This window comes from Falco cherrug, chromosome 10 (assembly GCF_023634085.1).
Source record: "Falco cherrug isolate bFalChe1 chromosome 10, bFalChe1.pri, whole genome shotgun sequence".
NCBI lineage: Eukaryota > Metazoa > Chordata > Aves > Falconiformes > Falconidae > Falco > Falco cherrug.
The window spans coordinates 16,103,105-16,124,247 of record NC_073706.1 but is presented as its reverse complement, the minus strand read 5'-3'; the positions used below and the strand labels follow the sequence as shown (position 1 = coordinate 16,124,247).

General features: G+C 53.2%; 3 protein-coding genes across 7 annotated transcripts in view; 2 read left to right on the top strand and 1 right to left on the bottom strand.

Annotated features, from left to right (window-relative positions):
• The window catches only part of BCL2L1 (BCL2 like 1), a 198,432-nt gene that overhangs the window by 114,847 nt on the left and 62,442 nt on the right, over positions 1-21,143 (top strand). The window lies entirely within an intron of this gene.
• Positions 156-11,166, bottom strand: TTLL9 (tubulin tyrosine ligase like 9). Of its 5 annotated transcripts, none has more exons than XR_008734206.1 (4): positions 11,068-11,166; positions 8,849-9,034; positions 5,366-6,389; positions 156-1,356 (listed from the first exon to the last, which is right to left on the bottom strand). XR_008734206.1 is itself a non-coding variant. In XM_055722645.1 (4 exons), the coding sequence occupies exons 1-4, from the start codon at positions 9,174-9,176 to the stop codon at positions 1,344-1,346; spliced, it is 261 nt and encodes an 86-aa protein (XP_055578620.1). In that variant the 5' UTR covers positions 9,177-9,312; the 3' UTR covers positions 156-1,343. The 5 variants fall into 5 exon arrangements, 1 of the variants encoding a protein (XP_055578620.1); XR_008734207.1 differs by having other exon boundaries at positions 5,366-5,424; XR_008734208.1 differs by lacking the exons at positions 8,849-9,034; positions 11,068-11,166 and adding an exon at positions 6,820-8,110 and having other exon boundaries at positions 5,366-5,424; positions 6,265-6,389.
• On the top strand, positions 11,111-18,589 carry DUSP15 (dual specificity phosphatase 15). The gene is made up of 7 exons (XM_005444841.3): positions 11,111-11,541; positions 13,238-13,271; positions 15,498-15,580; positions 16,032-16,081; positions 16,731-16,805; positions 17,279-17,450; positions 17,623-18,589. The coding sequence occupies exons 1-7, from the start codon at positions 11,521-11,523 to the stop codon at positions 17,833-17,835; spliced, it is 648 nt and encodes a 215-aa protein (XP_005444898.1). The 5' UTR covers positions 11,111-11,520; the 3' UTR covers positions 17,836-18,589.

Here is a 21,143-nt window from a genome sequence, read left to right as displayed (position 1 = left end):
GAGGGCTGAGGAGGAATACTCACTGAGCCTGTTTTGTAGTAAAAGGACAATTGATTTAACTAGTAATAGTTTCTTCAAAGGTTTTAAAATTTGTCTTCTACACTACCTCCTTCAGTCTGAACTTGCTACCCCAGCACAACTTTGTTAAGACCATAAGAAGTTGAAAAAAAAATTAATAATAATTAGTAATGGACTCCAGTAAGTGTTTGGGGTTTTTTTCTGTGTACAGGAAAGTGTTTGGGTCCAGCCAAGCCCTTTATTTTTTGAACCTCTGTAGAGATAATTCTGGATAGAATTTGAAAACTTTAAACACAGCAGTCGACCTTCTTTCTCTGGCTTTTGAGGCAGCTCGCCCATTCTGTCAAACCTTGCATGCCTAACACAGAGCTGGGCCTGATTCCTTGCTCTCTTCCCTTCTGCACAGCTGTGTGGAACTTTAAACACAGCACCACCATTTTCCTGGCTCCCTGAATGCCTTCCAGCTAACAGGTCAGAGGTGCCTTCTCCAGGCAGCCCTGTGCTGCCTTGTCCAGTTCCACACAGACTTCAAATTATGCAGAATTCCAAAAAATATCCTGTTTCTGACTCCTTAAGACTGAAGTGTGTTAAATCTAAAAAGCCAACTAGCATTGCTTGATCTAAGTTTTAAAATTCTGTAGCTAACACCATGTACTCTGAATGTACCTCTGCAAGAAGCAGGGCCATCCACTTCAGGCTTAAGTTTCAGATACACAGATTAAAAATAACACGGACTTATCACCAGAACTGTCTTGCCTGCAGCTTTTTCAGAAAATTGCATCTCTTCTGGAAGTGAGCAGCAGTACACGGTGCCAAGACCCTGCGTTAGAGCCGCACTCTTACATAACCTCTGTAGTACAGCCAGTCAACGTCTCTAATGTGATGGTGAGGTTATTTTTACAGTATCGTGGCAACAGGTTTTCTGCTCTGACATGTTTCCATAGTAGTAGCAGTAGAAGGATTAGGTCCCTGCCTTCTCCAAAAGCTTTGTTTTGCTGTGCAAAATGTTTGGCCCCTTTATTTTCTTACACAGTGCAGAACTAAGCTCTGCGAGTGCAGATGGACAGCTGAGAAGCCAGCATCCCTCGTGTCTTGTGTCAGCCATTATGAAATCTCTCACTGCAGTTTCCGAGCTGGGAAACCTTCAGAAGCAAGAAGGCCAATGTCTGGTGCTGAACCAGCAGTAACCAGAGAGAAGTGGGAACTGGTACTGCCTGACAGGAGGAAGAGTGAGCTTCATCCGTGGTCATCTCTCCCATATAGAGCTTGGGATCAGCATTACACTTTGCTGTGCAGAAAGATTCCTGAGAAGCTGTTTCTTCCTGTCATTGTAGCAGCCTGCAATGAAAATGTTAGAAGGGGAGTTACACATCATCGCAATCTCTTCCTGTAGAGGTAAGGTAATGTCCTACTTTCAGGTGAAGCTGCTCTCGTGTTTTGTTAATTAGAAGCTAGAGCCAGAGAAGATTGTAGGCACACTGAGCTGCATACTGCAAAACCAAGTAACAATGCATGTCAGCCTCTCAGAAGTAAGCTCCATAATCCAAGTACTACTTCCCAGCAGTAAAATACTCAACTAGCTTCAGAAAAGTGCCCAGTAAACAGTCACCACAGTGACTGCAGAGAGGGTTTTGCAGCAAAGCTGGCATGTGACAAACTTTGCTGTGACTTTAACACTTGAAAAGCAGGACTAGGAACAAAACCGTTGCCATTGCATTCACATGCTTGTTTTCAATGGCACTTCTGCAGCCTGGTCACTTACACCCACTTTTGGAAAGCTTTTGCTCCTTCTGGTCTCTTAATCCTGTAAGGGCTCACACACCCATTCGTGTTCTTTTGATCCTGAGTGAAAGGTGTATGCTGTCCTCTTGCTGATGTGCAGATGGACATGAGGAGGGCACCCTGCCAGCACTGGATGAGCAGTCACCTAAATGTGTGTGCCACGATGCTGTCATTCACCAGAGTACCCAGGCCTCCCCTCTGCTGGCAGGTCTGTTGTTCCCTATCAGGTCAAAGCCTCCATTTCCCCCTCCCTGTCAGCCTACAATGTCAAATGTATGTACTGAAGTACCTGAGCAATGACAATTATCTGTCTGCACGCAGGAATAAACTCCCAGACAATCAGCGACAAAGTTGAACAGCTGAAAGCCACGGACATCTTTCTACTATTAATATCTTAGCACAGTTGTAAAGTCAATCACAAAATGCTGCAAGACAAGCTGCTTGGAACAGAGTGCTCCAGAAGCCGTGAGTGTGGGAGGCACAATGCAGAAGGGCCTCTGAAAGAGAGCTCTTGTGCAAGTCCCAGCTCTGATATGGACTCGTTCTTTCTGCAGCCCCGTGCTGCTTTGTTTCCCACTCTGAAGTGGCAGCACACTTGCTTGGTTTGCTCTGTTCCTGGAAATTTATCATTTAATCGCTATAAAGGTTAGAATATTACAATCAGTTGCCAAGAAATACATGGAACCAGACCACCATTCCAAGCGATTTAATAAAACCCCTTAGATGGTAATAAACATCTTTGCCCACCTGCTCTGCCTGTCCACAATATGAAGTATGTCTTTGAGAAGATGACATGAGCTTACGCTCTTTCTTGCTACTGGCAGTGAAGGAAAGTGAATCATTTACCTCTAGAAGCCAGCTGAGGAGATACAACAACAGTAAATTGGGGAGAAACAGGCAATTTTGCCAATGGTTCATCTAAACACCTGTCCACAAAATCATTACCCTGCTAGCAGGCAGGAGTAAGTGTGAAGCAATCGGAAATCCAACCCTAAATCTCTCTCCCATGTGCTGAGCCAAAGAACATTCTGAGCTTATTGCAAAGTTTCTATTCCTGTTCTCAATGGTACTACAGAAAAAAATCCCTCCAGCTTCCAGAAAGACATATAAGTGAAAACCAAAGTCTAGCTAAAGCAGTAAATGTCGAGGAGAATTCACGGAATGAGCATTAACCCTTTTTTAGTGGCAGAATGTGGATGTCTCCTGCGAACAGTTTCCTAGCACAACACAGTATTCAAACAGCTCTCCTACAAGAGCACCGCAGCACTATCGGTGTGCTGTGATGACATTGAGGACTTCATTCTGATTCATTTGTTTCCTGACCAACTGAAGTTACTCCAGCTCTTTATGTGCAGGCTGCCTAAGCCTGGTGATTTGGTTTGAGGCTATGAACAGAGTAGATTCTGCAAGTTAGAGCTACCCAGGACCACAGCTGAGCTGCATTTATTTGCTTATGTGAAATAAAGTTGTCCCCAGTGGGACCACGTGAAATGTTGGACTGAAGCTGCCAGGACACAGGGATGTAACAGGTATACCAGCTACCATGTCTCGTTAGAGGGAAGAGTTTAAAAAAAAAAAAATTAGAGAAGACATTTTGTAGAAGAGCACCGTCAAATCCTATCTAAGGGAAACTTCCTTACCTATGGTACTGCTTGCACTTTACATGATTAAGGTTGAAAGAATAATACTCCTATTTGCTTGTCATTTCTGAAGTGCTATTTGCTGTTTCTGTTTTTCTCAACTCCTGTAATGACAAGTCAGTTGCACTTTTGGCTTCCTGCTGTTGCAATACTTCAGTTGCGTATGTGGCAGATAAAATTCTAAGAATTTCAGCTGAATTTTAATGATACATATTTTTACTTAGCCAATAAGAAAATCTGTATTTAAAAATAAATATCTAGAGTCAAATTAGGTTTTAAAGTGTTGGGGTTTTTTTATGTGGGTTGTGTTGTTGGTTATTTTTTTAATATCCTCAACTCCTGTGGAGTATTTTTCTCCGCAATTAGCAGGAGGGACCTCCTTCAGCCGGGGTCTGCCTTTTAGCCAGTGTACCACAGACATGGGTTATGTTTAGTGCTGGCAGCCAACTGGCACTGGCTGGAGGTTTGTCAGTGCTGATGGGGCACTGCTGTAAGGCAAAAGATGATAGTAACCCTCCACCTCTGGCAAGTGCTGTGGTACTTGTGATATGCTGATACTTGGAGGGGAACATATTCCAGAAAAAGCCAAATTGGCAGTTTCACAACACAGGGCTAGAGATCCTACAGCACCTACGTGGTGCTGCACCCAGGTAATAAACCCTGATACTCTGAGCAAAACCAGCACTATCCTTCCAGACATCAGCTGCCTTCGCGTAGAACAGTTCAAACCTCTCTACACTTGCCTTTCCCCTCAGTGGGTCACCCTCAGCCAGCTTGAAAGCACCTACCTACGAGATGCAGAAGCATCATGAGATGCCCCTGTCCCAGGGAAAGCAGCTGGCCTGATGCTATAACCCCTTGTATGTTTATTAACACTACTACAGTTTCAGATCCTGATGGATCAGGATGTCCTAGCTGTGGAGCTCAAAGCAATGTTTGTCACTATTAATCACCTTCTGCACACTCTGGAGGCTGTGGATGAAAGTGTTATCCATATCCACAAAGAAAAGGTACACCCACCCTGCCCCACGCTTGGCAGTCAAGTTCTGTCCGAGCTGCTCAGTCACCTACATGCAGCCTTGAGACATCCAAACACAATTATATGAAGCCATTCCCAACAGATGACCACACATTTAGTCCACATGATTGTTTTTCAGTCATGACCTTATGGTCTCCACAGCCCAGCAAGAATTCTTAGTAAAAAGCCAGAGACCAGAAGATAGGGGCCACCAACCACAATGCAGTTAAACTCTTCAGGCTGGACTACTGTACAGCTATAGGGGGAAAAGTCCCCAGGTCCCCACCAGAAGATCCCTAAGAGCAATCAACATCTTCTATCAGGGTACTTGCAAAGACTCTCCTTTCCCTACAGACAAGAGAGATTTATAGAAGGCAACAGCCCATAAAATAAGTTCAACAGCATCCTCCATTACTCTCAAACATTGACCCTCACCTCGGATTCACGAGGAATCTGACAGCTCATTTAAATTTTTTCCCCCTCCCTCCCTCTCCTTCTCTCAGCTGCCACCTCTTGAGGAAGCTTAATAGTGACTGTTGTGTGCAGCAATATCAACCTTGCTGTACCGCTGAGGTTTTAGAAGCAAAGGGCTAAGCTGTGACACCTACATCTCAGAAGAGCGCTAACCAGAAAGTTATTAGGTTTAAAGTCAAAAAGAACAGCCTTATAGATGTGCAGACAGCTGCAAAGTGACATTAAAGCCACTTTCCCAGCCTCTCTCTGAAAGCTGCTATCAATGAAATCACATTGATGGGTAACAGGAGACAAGGCAGCACAGCGAAGTGGCAGCAGCACACGTCCGCAGTGTGGCAGCTGGCAGGATGAGGTCAGCTTTGTCTGCATCTGCCAGGACAGCCCCAACAGCAGGCAGCAGGGGAATAGTCTGCAGACAGTACATAACCCTCACCTTCCCAGGATCATAATCAGGTGCAGTCTTTTGCACTGCCACATGTGTGAGATGAACATCTGGAATAAAGCAGAGATAAGGATCAAAGACAGACAGACACTGAACAAGCAAATATGGAATTATCTCTCTAAACGTTCCTCTTCTGCCCCAATACTAATTAATTGTCTTCCCTGACTGTAATCAAAGGCTTCAGCAATCTGAGCTTAAATCCAACACTGCATGATTGCATCTCACTAAAAATTGCAGGAAAAAAAAATCAGAAGTAATCAAGATGGATATCTAGAAAATGAAAGAGTGACTGCCCTGAGCTAGTACTGTACCCTGTGGCTGGCATGGAGCTCTTCATGTCACCGTGTCTCCAAACCTCTGCGCACTCTCACCCAAGGCAGTTTGCTGTACCCCCACTCTGGAAAGGCTTTTGATCATTCAGAGCAAGCGTGAACTCTGATGAACTTTCACGGACAGAAGTGATGGATTTTTCTGTCTCCTAAGCCATCAAAGTGAGGTGGGATACCTTTTGGGAAGATGTGTTAATCAAATGAAAGCTACCAAACTCAATACAGTAGCAAGTGTGACACATAGGAAATCAAATAGTTCTTTCCCATGAATCACCCTGTCTTTACGTTCTGTGAAGCTAAGGAAGAAGAAAGGCTGCCAAAATTCAACCACTAACAATAAAACCAGGAATGACATTTCAACTTCGGTCCAAGCTGATCTGTCAACACTGACATTTCTAGTGATCTGGTGACACCAGTTTTCCAATGAAAAAAGACTGGAGGGAGACAGGGTGACCGTGACAGGACACCCGAATCCTGTAGGTGTTTGCAGGAGTCAGAAGGGACAAGGTTTATCTGATGCATCTAATATCAAGTAGTAGAATTGTACCATCCTTTTCTTACCCTTCTTTATGGCACACACAGACAGGTAAGATACAGTGATCATCTCTGCTATTCAAACTAAATTGTGTATTAGAAAAGCGAGGAGATCCACCTCCAATGGATAACCAGGCCTCCAGTGGGATGTTCTGGGAGCAGAGGAAAGAAACAACTGGATATGAAGGCAAGGAAATACATTTCTGACATAGTAATGGCAGTTTGCACTTACACATGTCACTTGAACATAAACTCAAGTCAAACATTCAACCACAGAGAAATGTCTGATACAACCCAGTTGCTGATGTTGCTGCCTAATGTTAATGTGCCTAAGGTCAGAAGTTTATATATAAAACTGTACACAAAGTGTACAAAGTCAGATCCCAGACAAAGTATCTGACCATGTGGGAAAATCCTCCGTAAAAAACTTTGTTGTTGCCCTGGGGAACGGTGAAGGAGTATTGCACGAGACAGGCACAGGAGAACAGAACAAGTCACCAGCAGGAGGAGGATGAAGTAAGAGCAAAAGAACAAAATGTCTGTTGGGTACTCCCCAAAGAGGAGGCAGAGAGTCGTTCTCACCTTCTTCAATCAATGATATCCTTCAGTTTTCAGAACAGGCAAATTCCTTCACCTTGTGACCTGCCAACCTACAGATGGAAGAGCAGAGCTACTGCCCTTAATGTTAGCATTTCCTGTGGTTTCCCAGAATTCCAGTGTAGAAGCCTTGCATAACCTGATTCATCATCTCTTTGTATGCAAGCACGTTTATTTAAGGCTATGGGGGCAGGGGGTTCCAACAACAGCTCTCTAGTGAAAAAAAACTCAGATTTGTAACTGTTAGGAGGATTTCTGGAGGAAAGGGCAGAGCAGGCAGGCAGCCCATGGGGAAGTTCCACAGTACCGAATAAACAAACTCTGTCACATGCTTGCAGAAATATAAGTAACACAACATATGTTGCTGGGGATTTTGTTGAGTCACATTTTAAATTTGTATACATTACAGAACTTAATTAAACAGGGAAGTCGTGAAAGATGTCATAGAACTATAGCAAGCAAGAGCAGAAAAATCCTGAAGACAGCCTAGGCTGCATGATGTATGAAAAGGGGGTGACAAGTGGCCCAGATAAGCCACCCAAGAAGCAAGGCTCCCCAGGGCACCTTCCAAAGGAGGCCCAGACTCCTGCAGCCCCACGATCTGGCACTGTGCACGTCCTGACCTACTACTGCATCTGAGTGTGGGAGTAGGCAACCTGAGACATCACAAACCAGGGCTGCTCAAGAGCACAGACCAACAGAAGGAGTAACATGGAGTTTATTTTTACTTGTCTGTGAGTTTTGAGGTCAGCCACAAACTATTTCGTTTAAGTTGTTGGTATAATTTCAGTAATCACAGTTTTTCATATACCCTTGTTTACTGTGTTCTGGTTATTTACCATGTTAATTGAGGTTGTGGGCATAAAATCAGCTTAATATAAGGTTTTTTGTTGCCAATTAACACATCCCCATTTGTTGAGTTAGATAATCACTAGCTGCTATCCTCCTGGCTGTAATTCACGTTAGTTTGCATAATTACCTCTCATTCACTTCTCACAAGTGTGCCCTTACCGACAGGCCTGACTTGCAGGGTAAGGCGAATCCTCCTGTCCCAGCCTCCTCGCGAGACCTGCTGCGCGAAGCAAAGTGACTGCTCGCTTGCAGGTCTCACAGATGGGTGTATTTTTAATTAGGCACCACAGCACGATACTCATGATGTTAAATGGCTTGAATCATCTGGCAGAAGCAAGGCATTTTTCAGCATCATGTTGTATTGTTGTAATTTCTAAAGGAAACACAATATTTCCTTGGTCCCCAGGACACTGGCTGAAGTGGAAGCTGCTGCACAGCCTCAGGTTGGGGGCGGGGCGGGGGGGCAAAGCAGGGAGGGGCAGAAATGTGATTCAGAGCATAAGGCTACCCCTCAGGTCTCTAACCACAGGGCAGGGAAAAGCTAATGCCAAACAAATCCGCCTCAACTTGCATTCCAGGCTGCTTGTGGTGTCTCCAGTAATCTCTTCACATTCTCAGGATGGAAGTCCATCCGTTCAGTAAATTGGCTGGACTTACACCAGCTGACATCTAACCTAGTGGGATTTCCCTAAAACCAAACAGATGTTTTCATAGCTCCATCTTTAGGGGCTGCCCCAGAATGCTGCTTCACCTGAAGCCCAATTAGACAGCTGCCCTGCACACACATCCACCTTCTTGCACACCTGCACCAAACTGAAAGACTGTAGAGCATGAACTCAGCCATAACCCCACAGTGAGAACCCCAGGGAGCACAATCTGTTCCTCCATACAAGAACTCTGCACTTTATACCTTCACTACTGAGTTAACTTTGGCTCTAAAAATAAACTGAGCTGTCTTCTAACTGCTGAAATGAATTGTTACACAAGAGGTGTTTTTGGTAGTACGTGTTGATCACGAAACTGGCCAGGAGCACTGCTGCTCCTAGCCACCTTGCTCTGCCCAGTTCTTCCTGTGGATTTCCTGCATATTTTCTTCTCTCTCTGCAGAACGAAAGCATCCATTCATCTCTGTCTCACTTTCCTTGGGAGAGCACGTACTTACAGGTTTCATAATGCAAGCGATGCCAGGATTCTTGCTAAACTCTTCCACAAACAAATGGTACTCTGAAGGCATTTTGAAGGTCTTTGGAATAAAGGCATATTTTGTTGTCTCAAGCTTTCCTGCTTCACTTTCTAACTGCTTCCGAAATGTCTTCAGACTCTTCACTAACCAGTTCCTCTGACTCAGCTGGGTAGAAAGAGAAATACAAGGTTCAGCACAACAAATTCTCCCACAGTCTGACTCACTTTAATTGCCCCTAAGAAGTTTCTGGGGATCAACTACACTACATACTCTGAGGAGAAAAAAGACAAAAAAATACAGATACCATTGAGAACTGCTTTTTCTTCGTGGAGGAGAAGGCTAGATTTCAATTTTCTCTGCATGAACACAGGGAGCTAGAACAGACAATCCACATTCTACCATTTCTTCTGTAGTCAGCACCCTCCTCACCAGGACAGGCAGCACTGATCAGCGCTGCCCACACTGATTCTGCAGGCAGCGTACAGCCCAGCATTACAAACCACCCTCAGCCTCTGTTCGTGCCATGGCTGATGGGCATGAAGGCTCAGGGCGGGAATGCACCCCACTCAGCCACCGTGCTGCAGTGGAAATAATGCCCTGGAGAGGACAGGGCAGGAAGAGTTTTACCTGTTGCAACTAAACCTGCCCACACATACAAACAAGACTCCCCAAAACACAGCCATGTCAGAGGCCCTCTCACAATGCACCACCCTCAGGTGGTTTTAAGGCAAAAACTCCTTTAGCTGGGCAGACAGAATACAGCGCACGGCACAGCAGCCAGCACACGCAGCCACAGGCGGGGCACTGGTGCAGGAGGCCCTGCGGGTGCTGTGCTCACCCTCACCTGCACAGGGAGCACCTGGGGGTTAACATGCTGCCTCGGGGGTGTGACACAGCATGTGCACCCGCCGGATGCCCCGCTCTGGGCTGTTGCAACCTGCCAACCTTTCACTGCAGCTGCCGCCTCCACGCTGCCCTGCTGGTGGCTGGCCTGGGCCTGGGCCTGAACCTGAACATTAACCTGCACCTGGGCCTGGGCTTTGGGCCCACCAGGCCGCGCCCGTCCCCATGGCAACCGCACTGCTGTCCAGCAGGGGGCGCTCGCCGCACTGGAACCCCGCCCCTGCCCACCCACACCCCCAGCCCACCCACCCCCCCCGCCCACCTCCACCCCGCCCCTGCGGTCTGACCCCCTCGACCTGCCCCCCTGGGCCCCAGCCCTGTCACCTCAGCAACCCCCCGCCTTTGTGCCCATGGCAGTTCCAGCCTCCTCCCCCCTGCCCCATGTGCTCCCATCCCCTCTTGGTGCCCCCAAGTCCCCCACCTCGTGTCCCCCCACCCTGCACGGGGGGCCGTGGCGTGGCACCCCACAGGGGTAGGGTTTGGGAGCTGTCCCCTACCCCTGTGACACCCGGGAGCCACCTCCCCCCACGCTGGGCAGGTGGGGGCCATGCAGCAGGCAGGGGGCTGCAGTCCCTGCAGGCAGCCTGGGAGCCCTTCCTGGGTGAGGTGGGGGGCTCAGGTGGTCCCTGACCCTGCTGCTGGGCAGGGACGGGGTCCAGCACTTCCCCGCTCCCGTGAGCCCCCCAGCGAGGTGCGCACGGCTGCTGGGGCGGGGGGTGGGCCGGGGCAGCGAATGGGTCTAAAACCTCCTAAAATCCAGCCCAGGATATCGCTCGGGGGGGGGGGAGGGGGGGGGGAGGAGGGGGTGGGGGAGCAGGGGGTAACAGGCAGCGGGTGCACTCTTACAGACCCCCGTGATGGGACCTGCTGGCACTGCCCGATCCAGATGCCCTGCAGCCCCTCGAGAGCCCCCGCAACCCCCCCCGGGCAGGGCAGACATCACCTGCCTGCAGGTGGGCACCGCTGCCTGCCCACAGCAGCCCAGGGCCACGGGCTGGGGTCTCACACACACAGGAGTGGGCATGGCACAGGCAGCACAGGCAGGGGTGGGCACCATGCACGCAGGGGTGGGCACGGCACAGGCGGCACAGGCAGGGGTGGGCACCATACATGCAGAGGTGGGCACAGCGCAGGCAGGGGTGGGCATGGCACAGGCAGCACAGGCAGGGGTGGGCATAGTGCAGGCAGGGGTGGGCACAGCACAGGCAGGGGTGGGCACGGTGCAGGCAGGGGTGGGCACGGTGCAGGCAGCAGTGGGCATGCCGCCAGGAGCTTCACCGCGTGGCCGCACAGACCTTCCTTGATGGAGCAGGACAAAGGTTTTGTTCTTCTCCCAACACTGCGGCCTTGTGCAGCGGCGACAGGCAGCAGCCAGCGCGGCCCCCATGCTCCCACGCCACGGCGCAGAGGGGGAGTTTCTCCTCCTTTGTCTGCTCCCGGCGAGAGCAGCAGCCAGTGCGCGGCAGTGCCGGAGCACCCAGGGAAAGGCCTTGGCAGGAGCCGCAGAGGACGGCGGCCGAGCTTCCCTCTGCTCCGGCACAGCTGCCACCAGCTCGGCCTTGCTGCGCTGGGAGCAAGCCCACCCGCCACGGGCAGCGATCCCGCGGGGGCCACGCTTTTCATGACGGAAACCCGAGCGGGGAGCGTCCAGAGCGGGGACTGCAGCTGCGCCTGGGGACGGGGAGGACGGCAGCATTGGGGACAAGGACACCTGGCCCCCGTCTCCCCTGCAGCACTCGCTGCCGGCCATGGGAAACGGCATGAGCCAGGTAATGGGGCACTGAGGCGGCTGCTCTGCAGGGCCAGCCATGCCAGGGCGGCGTGTCCTGGTGCCAGAGGTGGGGGACACTGGCTTGGTGGCTCGCTCTGCCGTGCCAAGCGGCATTTCACCTGCCGGCACCGGGTCGGGCCCCAGGCTCGGCGGTTGGGCAGTGTATTTACCTGCCTGCAGAGCACAATCGGAGGAGAAGCAGGCAGGGACGTGGCACCAGGCGGCAGCCAGGGCTCATCTCAACAGCCACCCGGGGGGTGCGGAGGCAGGGGTGACAGAGAGCCCCTCCGAGGGAGGAGGGAACCTTTCCCAACACCTATAAACCCAAGGCACCAGCTCCCAAGCACATGCTGGGAGCCCTGTGTGACCCCGAGCCCAGTGGTCCCGCATCCCCTGCTCAGCAGGGCCGGGCTGTGCATGGGGCTCAGCATCCCTGGGCAGAGGGGACCGGCTCTACTTCGGGTTGTTTGAGCTTCTCCCTGTCACAGCTGAACGGATAAATCTCCCTGCAAGAATCTCCAGGTCCTAAGCCTTAAATATCCCCCCCCGCCATAACCACGCATTATCTGGGGGAGCACCTGGTGCCACAGATGGGTCTGTACTGCCCTGTTTTCTCCAGCAAGATGTGGGTCAGAAGGGTGCTGGGGACGGGAACATGCCATTATCCATGGCTCAGTGTCCTGCCCTTGGGAGCTGCCCTTGCTAACTGGCATTCTCCTGCCCACTCCTCTCAGTGCTGCAGCTGCAAGTTAAAGGCGCCTTGTCAATGGAAAGTTGATCTTAGGAAATCTTAGGAATTATTAAAAAAAACACCACCTTTTAAGCTGTTCAACCAAGAGAAACGTTTCCAAATGTGGGCAGTGAGGTGTGAGCCCAGCTGTACAGGTGGAAATTACCTCTGCCTGCCCAGGTCCTGGGCACCAAAAATCACAGCAGGGAGAAGCTGGCTGGACACGGGTGTGAACAGCCTGGAGAGCCTGGGAAAATATAGAATAGCTCTGGGTGAGAAGGGATGCAACTTATACTGCTTCTGCGTCTTTCTGCAGTGCTATTAACAGAGGCATTGTCAAGTGATTATATCATGAGAAGTGGAATTTTACAAGGAAAATAAAAGGAAGATACAGTGTCCAAAGCAATCTGTTCCTGGGCTGTTAGAAACGGGTTCCCTGCAGCACAGAGCAAGGGGAGCAGCAGAGCTTGGGGAAGGGGGTGGCGACAACCACTGCATCTCTCCCAGGCTTCTCGACGCCTGTTGCTTCCCTATCCCTTGGGCAGCAGGACTTCTGCAGGTCGTGGGTATAGTGCAAGGCTGTACAGAGGTGTGTGCAGCTTGCTGAGCTCAGATAATAAGCCCTGACAAATGATTTATTAATAATAAGCAAGAGGAGCAATAAAAAAGCCATGGCCAACTCCCAGCGCCCATGAGGGTGCAGCGCTGGGCAGTTGCACAAGTTGGGGTGCCAGGGCTACATCCAGCCCTGTGTGCTGGGTGCCAGAGCAGCAGCAGCCCCAGGAGCGCTGAGGATCAGCTGCACCAGCACCACTCCTGCCCTGGGGCTGGTGGTGGTCACGTTAATGGCAGAACTTTGGCCTTTCCAGCCAAAGATCACTGCTTACCACGGGGGGTCCTGGCATGGTGGGTACCACGGCATAAGGTTCCTGCTCACGCTGCTGCTTTCCCTTGTGTCTTGCAGATTCTTCCCGGCCTCTACCTTGGCAACTTCATCGGTAAGCGGAATCCTGCCACCACAGAGATGTCCTCCAGCTGGGGAGCTGGGCTTGCTTGCGTTCGTGCTTCCCTGCCTGCAGACGCTGCCTGCCACGCTGCCAGCGCCCACCACGCGCTCTGCTCTGCCGCTTGGCTGGTGTTGGCAGCAGCGAGAGTGGAGGCACTGGGGGAAGCGCAAAGCAGAAACCCTCTGCCTTTTCTTTGGTTTCCTTATTTAATGGCTGCCCTGAGCTCTCTCAGGATGCACGGGGGGAGGAGCTGAGGGGGCCATGTCCTCACCGTGAAGAGGTCCCAGCAGTGCCAGCGAGATCCCTACTTGACACCCTGGCATCCCAGCATGACACTGCTGGCCAGGACCAGGAAGCCATTGCAGCTGTCCTGCTTCACCTGCACAAGGCAGTGAGCTGGGCAGGCTGGGAGGGAACGGGAGCATGTGGGGCAGCACAGGGCAAGCCAGGATTTGCTTTAAACCCCTCCAAGTCCTGTGGGCTTTTACCTGCCACAGTGGGCTGTGCCATGGGCTCGAGCTGGCATGGATCCTGTGCCAGGAGCAGAGGAGCTGGTAGTGCCACACCAGCACAAGGGAGGAGGACTGGGGCAGCTTAAGGTGATGCAGCCCAGTTCCACTGCTTTAGGAGATGCAGGAGGGGGCTGCCCATCCTCAGGAGGGAATTCCTCCCAGAGGCAGAGTCACTCCTTCTCATACCAATTCACTATTTTAAGGGGTTTTCATTATCGGGGCACAATTCATGACCAAGTACTGGCACCTGCCATGACAAACCAGCATTTTTTAGTGCTCCTGCCTCCTTAATGGCTCTTTTGGCAACTTGTTTCCAAAGAAGCAGAGAAGGTTTAAGATCACACGTGTGAATTGCTATGAAAATGTTATTAGAGCCTGAGTGGCAGCCCTGGCTGAGGTAGCCCTGTGCTCCCTGCATCCCATGGAGCACCTTAGCGGGGACTGGGGTGCTATGACTTGCTGGGAGCAGAGGTGCAAGGACACCCAGCTCCCAGGTTCACCGCAAGGGTTCCTGCGAGTTACCACTGATGTGGGGTCTTGGCCTGATGCCACCCCAGCATCGCTTTACCAAGCAATCCAGGGTGACAACAGAGATTTCAGGCCTGCTACGTTAATCTCTGACTGCTCACAGAGATGTTTTCTCCAACAGACAGCTTTTCCAGCTGCTGTAAGCCTTGACACGAGTGTCACTAATTGTCACCTCTCTGCCTGCCCAAGGTGGGTGGAAAGGTGACGGGTGCTGTGCGAGTCCCCACAAGGGTCCCTCCCCACAGGCACAGCGCACAGCTCGCCTGCAGAGTGTCTCTCTTGAGATTCTCCCCTATTAAAATTCACATCATGCCATTAGCACATCACGGTCTAGATTCCTGAGCCAAGGTTTTACACCACGTTGAAGTTTAGAAACCCAAAGGGATGAGATGGGAAAACATTACTTCTCCTCTCCAGCAGCTTGTGCAGCATCCTCTGGTCATGGCATGAAAGGGAGATGGCTATGAAGCTGCTCAGCCAGCAAGACGAGCATGCTCTCCTCCCAGCATAACAACCACGGTGCTGGACCAGTGATCAGGATCACAGCCAGGGATGCTGAAGCATTAGTGAGGAGCAGGTCGCAGCTAAGGATACACGGGTTTTGTGCATGCAACCACAGAGACAATACACACAGAGTGCTCTAAGTCACTGTTCAAGTGTTTTCTGCAGATTCCTCAGGTGCTAAAGAGGCGCAGAGGCAGCGTGAGCCAAACTCAAGACTGATACAAATCACTGCAAGCTCTACTTTCATAGTTCACAAGATGAAGCAGATCCTTCAGGCTGCAGCAAGTCCCATTGCTACATGCGTGTTTGCACAAGGGAGGTGCAGGCAGAGCACACGTCTCCTCCCCAAAGTGGGGATGGGTAACAGACAGGCATGAAGCTGCCTGCTTACATAGGAGGGAGGTTTTCCATGCAGGTATGAATGCTTACCCCAGCATGAGCAGCAAGATCAAGTGCTTTCACAGGGAGGAAGTCTCTGGTTTGATGTCCTGGGACTCACATTCCAGATTTCCAGGGTGCCTTTGCCCATGTCTGTGCCGCTGCATGCAGCATGTGCAATGCAGCTGTTCCTCTGGAGCACGGCTTTGCACATCTGCAGAAGCACAGCAGATGCGCTTGTGGGAAGAGAAGGATAAGAAACAAGAATATACTAATATCTAGTTTTATCCTTTAGATGCCAAAGACCTGGAGCAGCTAAGCCGGAACAAGATCACCCACATTGTTTCGATCCATGAATCTCCCCAGCCCTTGCTGCAGGTAGGTCCCATGCCCGATGCCACTGTGTAGATCTCTGCAGCTCCTTCCGTGCTGCAGCATCTTCCTTCCCCCTCTGAGCATCCCATGGCCTGTACACCGCTCCCCGCTGCCTGGTCAGTGGTCCCAGAGGAGCTGGGCAGCACCCCCAGCATGGGAAACTGGCTGTCTTGTGACTATAACCTGGCCTTGAATGCTAACGGGAAACAATTTCCAGCTCTCCAGCCTCATCCTGTTTCTGACCCCCTCCCATGAGCTGCCTGTCCCCCACAGCCCCCCCTCCACCAAGGGAGAGAGCAGCCTCATCCCCGTGCAGGGGGATGCTGTGCTGGGCAAGGAAAGCCCACAGGCAGCACTGGGGTGAGGAGCAAAGGCACCGCTAGACCAGCTGCAAGAATGTGTGACACCCCGACCACAGCACCCAAATTTATCCTCTTCCTTTTGTGTCTTCCAGGACATTACCTACCTCCGTATCCCCCTGCCCGACACCCCTGAGGCCAACATGTGAGTACCCCCGGGAGGCTGGGGCTGGCTCAGGGCATGCAGGAGGGCTGGGCTTTGCAGGGCTATCAGGGGAGGGCTCACGGCATCCCAAACTCTTGAGGTGGTGCCTCCAGCTCCTCAAGCGCAGTGATCTGCAGGCTGGAAGCATGATGCCCCTGTGCTGGGGGCCACCTCTGGACCCTGACAGCATCCCAGCTCAGTAACCACTGGACAGTGGGTCCCAGCCCTGGTGCGAGGCAGGGGCAGCCCCTCTGCAGCACCCCCAGGAGGTGCCTGGAGAGGGGAGAGTGGGTAGAGGGTGTGGAGCCGGCCAAGGGCGCTGGCATGGCTGGAGGCGTGAGCAGCCAAGCTCCTACTGCCCCAGCACAAGTCACAGGAGTCCCAGGGCAACGCCGCACATCCCCAGCACAGCTGCACAGCGGCACCCACTCCTGTCCCCAGCACAGCATGACCTGGCCTTGCACCTTCCCTTAGGAAACAACAGCACTGAGCTGCTCAGGTGTCAGCAGCTGCTGGCAGTGCCCATAAAGCAACAGGCAGTTTACATGAGTGCTTCATCCTCAAATGCACAGCGCTGCTCTGCCTGCAGCCTAAAAATCCTCTTCCATCCCTGAAGTCCTTGTTCTGTCTGGTTTATTTTTCTTGCTAGCAAGAGGCACTTCAAGGAATGCATCAGTTTTATCCACCAGTGTCGCCTGCACGGAGGGAACTGCCTCGTTCACTGGTAACACTTCTGTTCCCATGCCTGATGCTATGGCCCCCCAGCACAGCAGAGGAAAGATCCAGCCCCTGGCCCCATGCTTTGGCTGCAGACCCCTGATCAAAGCCGGCCTGTGCCAGAGGGCTCCATGCCCATGGATCCACCCAGGATCCACCCTCGGCTGTGGGTTGTGACTCAAACCCAGCGGGATCCAGACAGCCCTGGAGACGGGGCAGCTTTTTGCTGCAGCTGAGTGAGTGGGAAGAGTGGGGTTTGGGGCAGGCAGCCAGGCAGCAACCGCTGCTCTCATTTCCCCAGGGAGGAGTGGGTATTTATAGGCACTGATGGAGAGGACCTTGGAAGTGCTCAGGCCTCCCGAAGAGCAAGTTCTCAGAGAAGAGGAACCAAAATAGCTGAAGCACAGGGGTGGAGGAAGGGGTGAGCATGGGGTCCGGGTGCACTGCCAACAGCAGCTCTTCTGCCCTTTCCCCTGCCAGCCTTGCTGGCATCTCTCGCAGCACCACCGTGGTTGTTGCCTACGTCATGGCTGTCACAGAGCTGAGCTGCCAGGAGGTCCTGGAGGCCATCCGAACCGTCCGGCCCGTCGCCAACCCCAACCCCGGCTTCAGGCAGCAGCTGGCTGAGTTCAGCGGTGGCGCAGCCCGCAAGGTGGGACCAGCCTCTGCCACCCATGCTCTGCTCCACAGCTCAGCCTGCCCACGGGGGCCAGAGCAAGGATGAGTCCCCAGGGGATCCGGTTGCTTCCCTGCTCCCCTTGCTGGTGGGCTTGGACCTGCCCTTGGAAACAGACACCTTAGTTTGCTTCTCCCTCCTTCCCCAGGTCCGCAGGCACCTGAAGCAGAGGTATGGGACATCCCCTTTTAACGACGAGGAAGAAATAAAGGCCTTGCTGCCAGTGGGGAGAGGAGGACCATCCAGGACAGAGGGAGCTCTGCAAGGACTGGTCCCAAGAGCCAGAGACATCAGGAGCACAACTCCCTTCCTGCTGCGGGTGAAGAGGACGTTCTCCTGCATCCCAGCTTGTCTGAAGTGACCCCAGCCAAGGGAGAGCACAAGAATCACCCAACAGCCTGGGAGAGACGAAGGAGCCACAGCACAGCGGGCCGGGGCATCACTGTGCAGGGGAGCCACGCCAAGCCCAGCTCCTTCTTCTCTTCTGGGGTGTCAGTGTGCCATCCTCTGTCCTGGCTTTCAGCTGTCGGGGAGGGATTCATGTGCACCACCAGGCTTTGCAGCGCTCGGTGGGCTCAGCCTTTTCACATCCAGCATATTGGGGATGCCTGGTGAAAGGCGCAGGTTTGTGCCCCAAGGTCACTGTGGGCTCCTGCTTGGGGCAGAGTGACAGAAGGGGGTCTTTCCTGCCATGGATCCAGCACCCAGGTGATGCCAGCAGCAGCTTTAGCACTTAGGTACCTGCTGCACGGGCCTCAGGGTGCACAGGGTGCAGGATAGCTGGCACTCCCCTCAGAGCGGTTTTCCCACCAGCAGCACAAGCTCCCAGAGCCGAGGTGGCTGCGGAGCAGGGATGCGCGGGTGTATCAGCAGGTAATGCCACTGCACCAGCCCCCAGGCAAGGGTCCAGCTCCAGTCCAGCCAAGCACTAGCCCTGAGCGAGCACTGTAGCTTTAGGAGTCCATTGCACCCCATTCCTACCCATCCCAGGGCACAATATGTAAAAGGTGGGAACAAAGTGTTTAACTTGGCCAGACCTCACTAAAGCAGAGCCTTAAGCCATTTTGCTTAAAGACTTTCTATGTCCCTCCAATAATAAACACCTATTCTCCATGGCCTGCCTGGGGCATGGTCTGACTCCCCTGCGATGACCTAATCGGAAGGAGGATGCTGAGGAGGAAGATCCTGGCATGGGGCGGGTCTGGAGGCTGCTTCTAGCCACTCTCTGCAGCCCAGGGAAGATTGGGGAAGGAGTGGAAGATGCTGGGGATGCCCAGCTGGGTCATCAGCATCTCTGCTGGGAGCCAGAGTGTGTTTCTGGGGTCCCCCTCATCCCTGCCACCCCTCTCCCATGGGACAGGGTGTCCCCCAGGAGCCAGACAGGGACAGGGGCAGGGACAGGGACAAGTGCCTACAGGGAGGTTTCCAGTGTGTGGTGTGGTGGGGTGCCAGGCAAGGGGTCCCAGAGTGAAGGAACTTCCCAGGAAAGCAGGGATTGCCTCTGCCCTGGCTGCTTCCAGGAGACATCAGTGTGTGACAAGGCATGCCCACCAGTAATTAATAACTGCTCGTTTATCCCTGCATGGCAGCTGTGGCGGAAGGTGAACATCCTGCTGGGCATCATGAGGGTCCCTTTATGCCCACCGTGCCAGCGCTTAGGCAGTGTGAGTCCCCCTGCACTGTGAGGGGTGCACAGAGCAGCAGGGGCAGGAGGGACGGGTGGCTGAGATGGCGTTATACACACACACCCCCCAGGCTGCTGCACCATGCCAGGCTCGAGTTTTGGTGCCCTAAGCCTCCCCTTTGGTTTAGGCGAGGGCAATTTTGGAGGGTGCTGCTGCCACTCCTGTGAGCCTGTGGTTTCCTGTGCAAGCAGCCCCTTGGCAGGACCCTCACAGCCGCTCCTGCTCCACCACCACAGAGTGCAGGGCCATGGTTCCTCCTGCCAGCACCTGCCTGCTGGGCTGGGGGCTGCCTTGGGGTGGCCCAAGCAGGCTGGGAGCCCAACTCCTGCCTCGCTGGATAGATGCTGAGCCCACAGAGGAGCCAGGGGTGCATTGTCATCCGCTGCTCCTGCACTGTCCGCTGTGGGGTCACCCTCTCAGCCCAGCTCCTGCCATGCTGCTCTTCCCACTCCCTCATGCCCAGGCCAGGGCTCTCTGGCACCCTTTAGCCCTCCCAGAACCCAGAAGGGTGGTGGCCCCATGCCCCAGGACCATGCACCCAGGATGGATGGTGTGCCCCATGCACGGCTGCACCCTCCTGTCAGCCCCACACCAGACACGCTGTGCCGAGGCACTTGCATGCAGGGTTTCCCTGCTCATGCTGTAAACCCCACGGCAAGGCCAGACACTGAGCAATGGCACCTTCAGCCCAGCTCCACAGCACAAGAATATTTATTTATTTTGGCAGATCTGGTTTGCACAACTGGAAAAACCCAGGCAAGGGCAAGGTTAGCTGTGAGTTAATGTTTGACTCCTTTTGAGGCTCATTTCAGCATGAAAAGTTTAAGGGTTAAGCTGCTTCGCCTTCCCTGCGCAGGGAGCAGCACAGCAGGAAAACTGGCTTCTGAGCATCTTCCCTGATGCCGGGGTAATTAGATCCCACGGGCCCCATGTGTCACTGTGTGGCTGTCACAGGAGATGAAATCCCTGGCTGATAAAGGCTTATCCCATCGGGCTGGGGCTGGCTAACAAGTCAGCAGCTATGATTATCTCCTGGCCTTGGAGGTAATCTGTGCAAGCCACTGGGAGAGGCTGTGCAGCGACCCCTCCCCATCACCCCACTTCCCACAGCGGAAAGGGAAGATGCAGATTCTCTGTCGGGCAGTCCCAGGCTCTTTTCCCAGAACAGGGCCCCAGCTCCCCCCACCACGGGGGGGTGCGGGGGGGCCGGGGCACAGCCCCAGCAGAGGCACAGCCGGCTGGAAATCCCCACTGGCTGGTGTGGTGGGGAACAGAGCGGCGTCCTGCGTCACCCCGAGCGCGGCAGCTGCCAGCCCTGCCACGGCAGCACCGGCTGGGACGGCCGTGGGCTGCCAGGGTGAGGGCGAGCACCTAACGCTACCTGCTGCTCCTCTCCCCCTCTCCAAACTGGGACTCCCCCATCTCCCAGTACTCAGTGCTGGCATCACCACCTCCTCCTCTTCCCAGGCAGGGAGAGCTGTGCTGCGGGCAGAGCCCGGGTTAGCCGGGTTAGCCGTGGTCCCGCACCATGAGCAGGCATGGGCAGGGTGGGCAGGCTTTGCCCTGCAAAGGGGCCATGAACAGGCTCAGGAAGGGGCAAACCCCCACCAGTGTGGCTGGCTCATACACCTGTGTACACCCTGTGCCCACGCCTCCAGGTCCTCACACGCTGTGTACACCCTGTGCCCATGCCTCCAGGTCCTCACACGCTGTGTACACCCTGTGCCCATGCCTCCAGGTCCTCACACGCTGTGTACACCCTGTGCCCATGCCTCCAGGTCCTCACACGCTGTGTACACCCTGTGCCCATGCCTCCAGGTCCTTCGGGAAAGTCCAGGGCTGGGTGCTGTGCCACGGCTTATTCATTTTGAGGCTTTGCAGCCCCAAGCAGCCTGCCAGCTCTCAGGAGCCTCATCTCTCCTCCCTGCGAGAGGTGACTTTCTCTGACTCAGAGCTGGAAAGCAAATGCAGTGGGCTGTGAAAG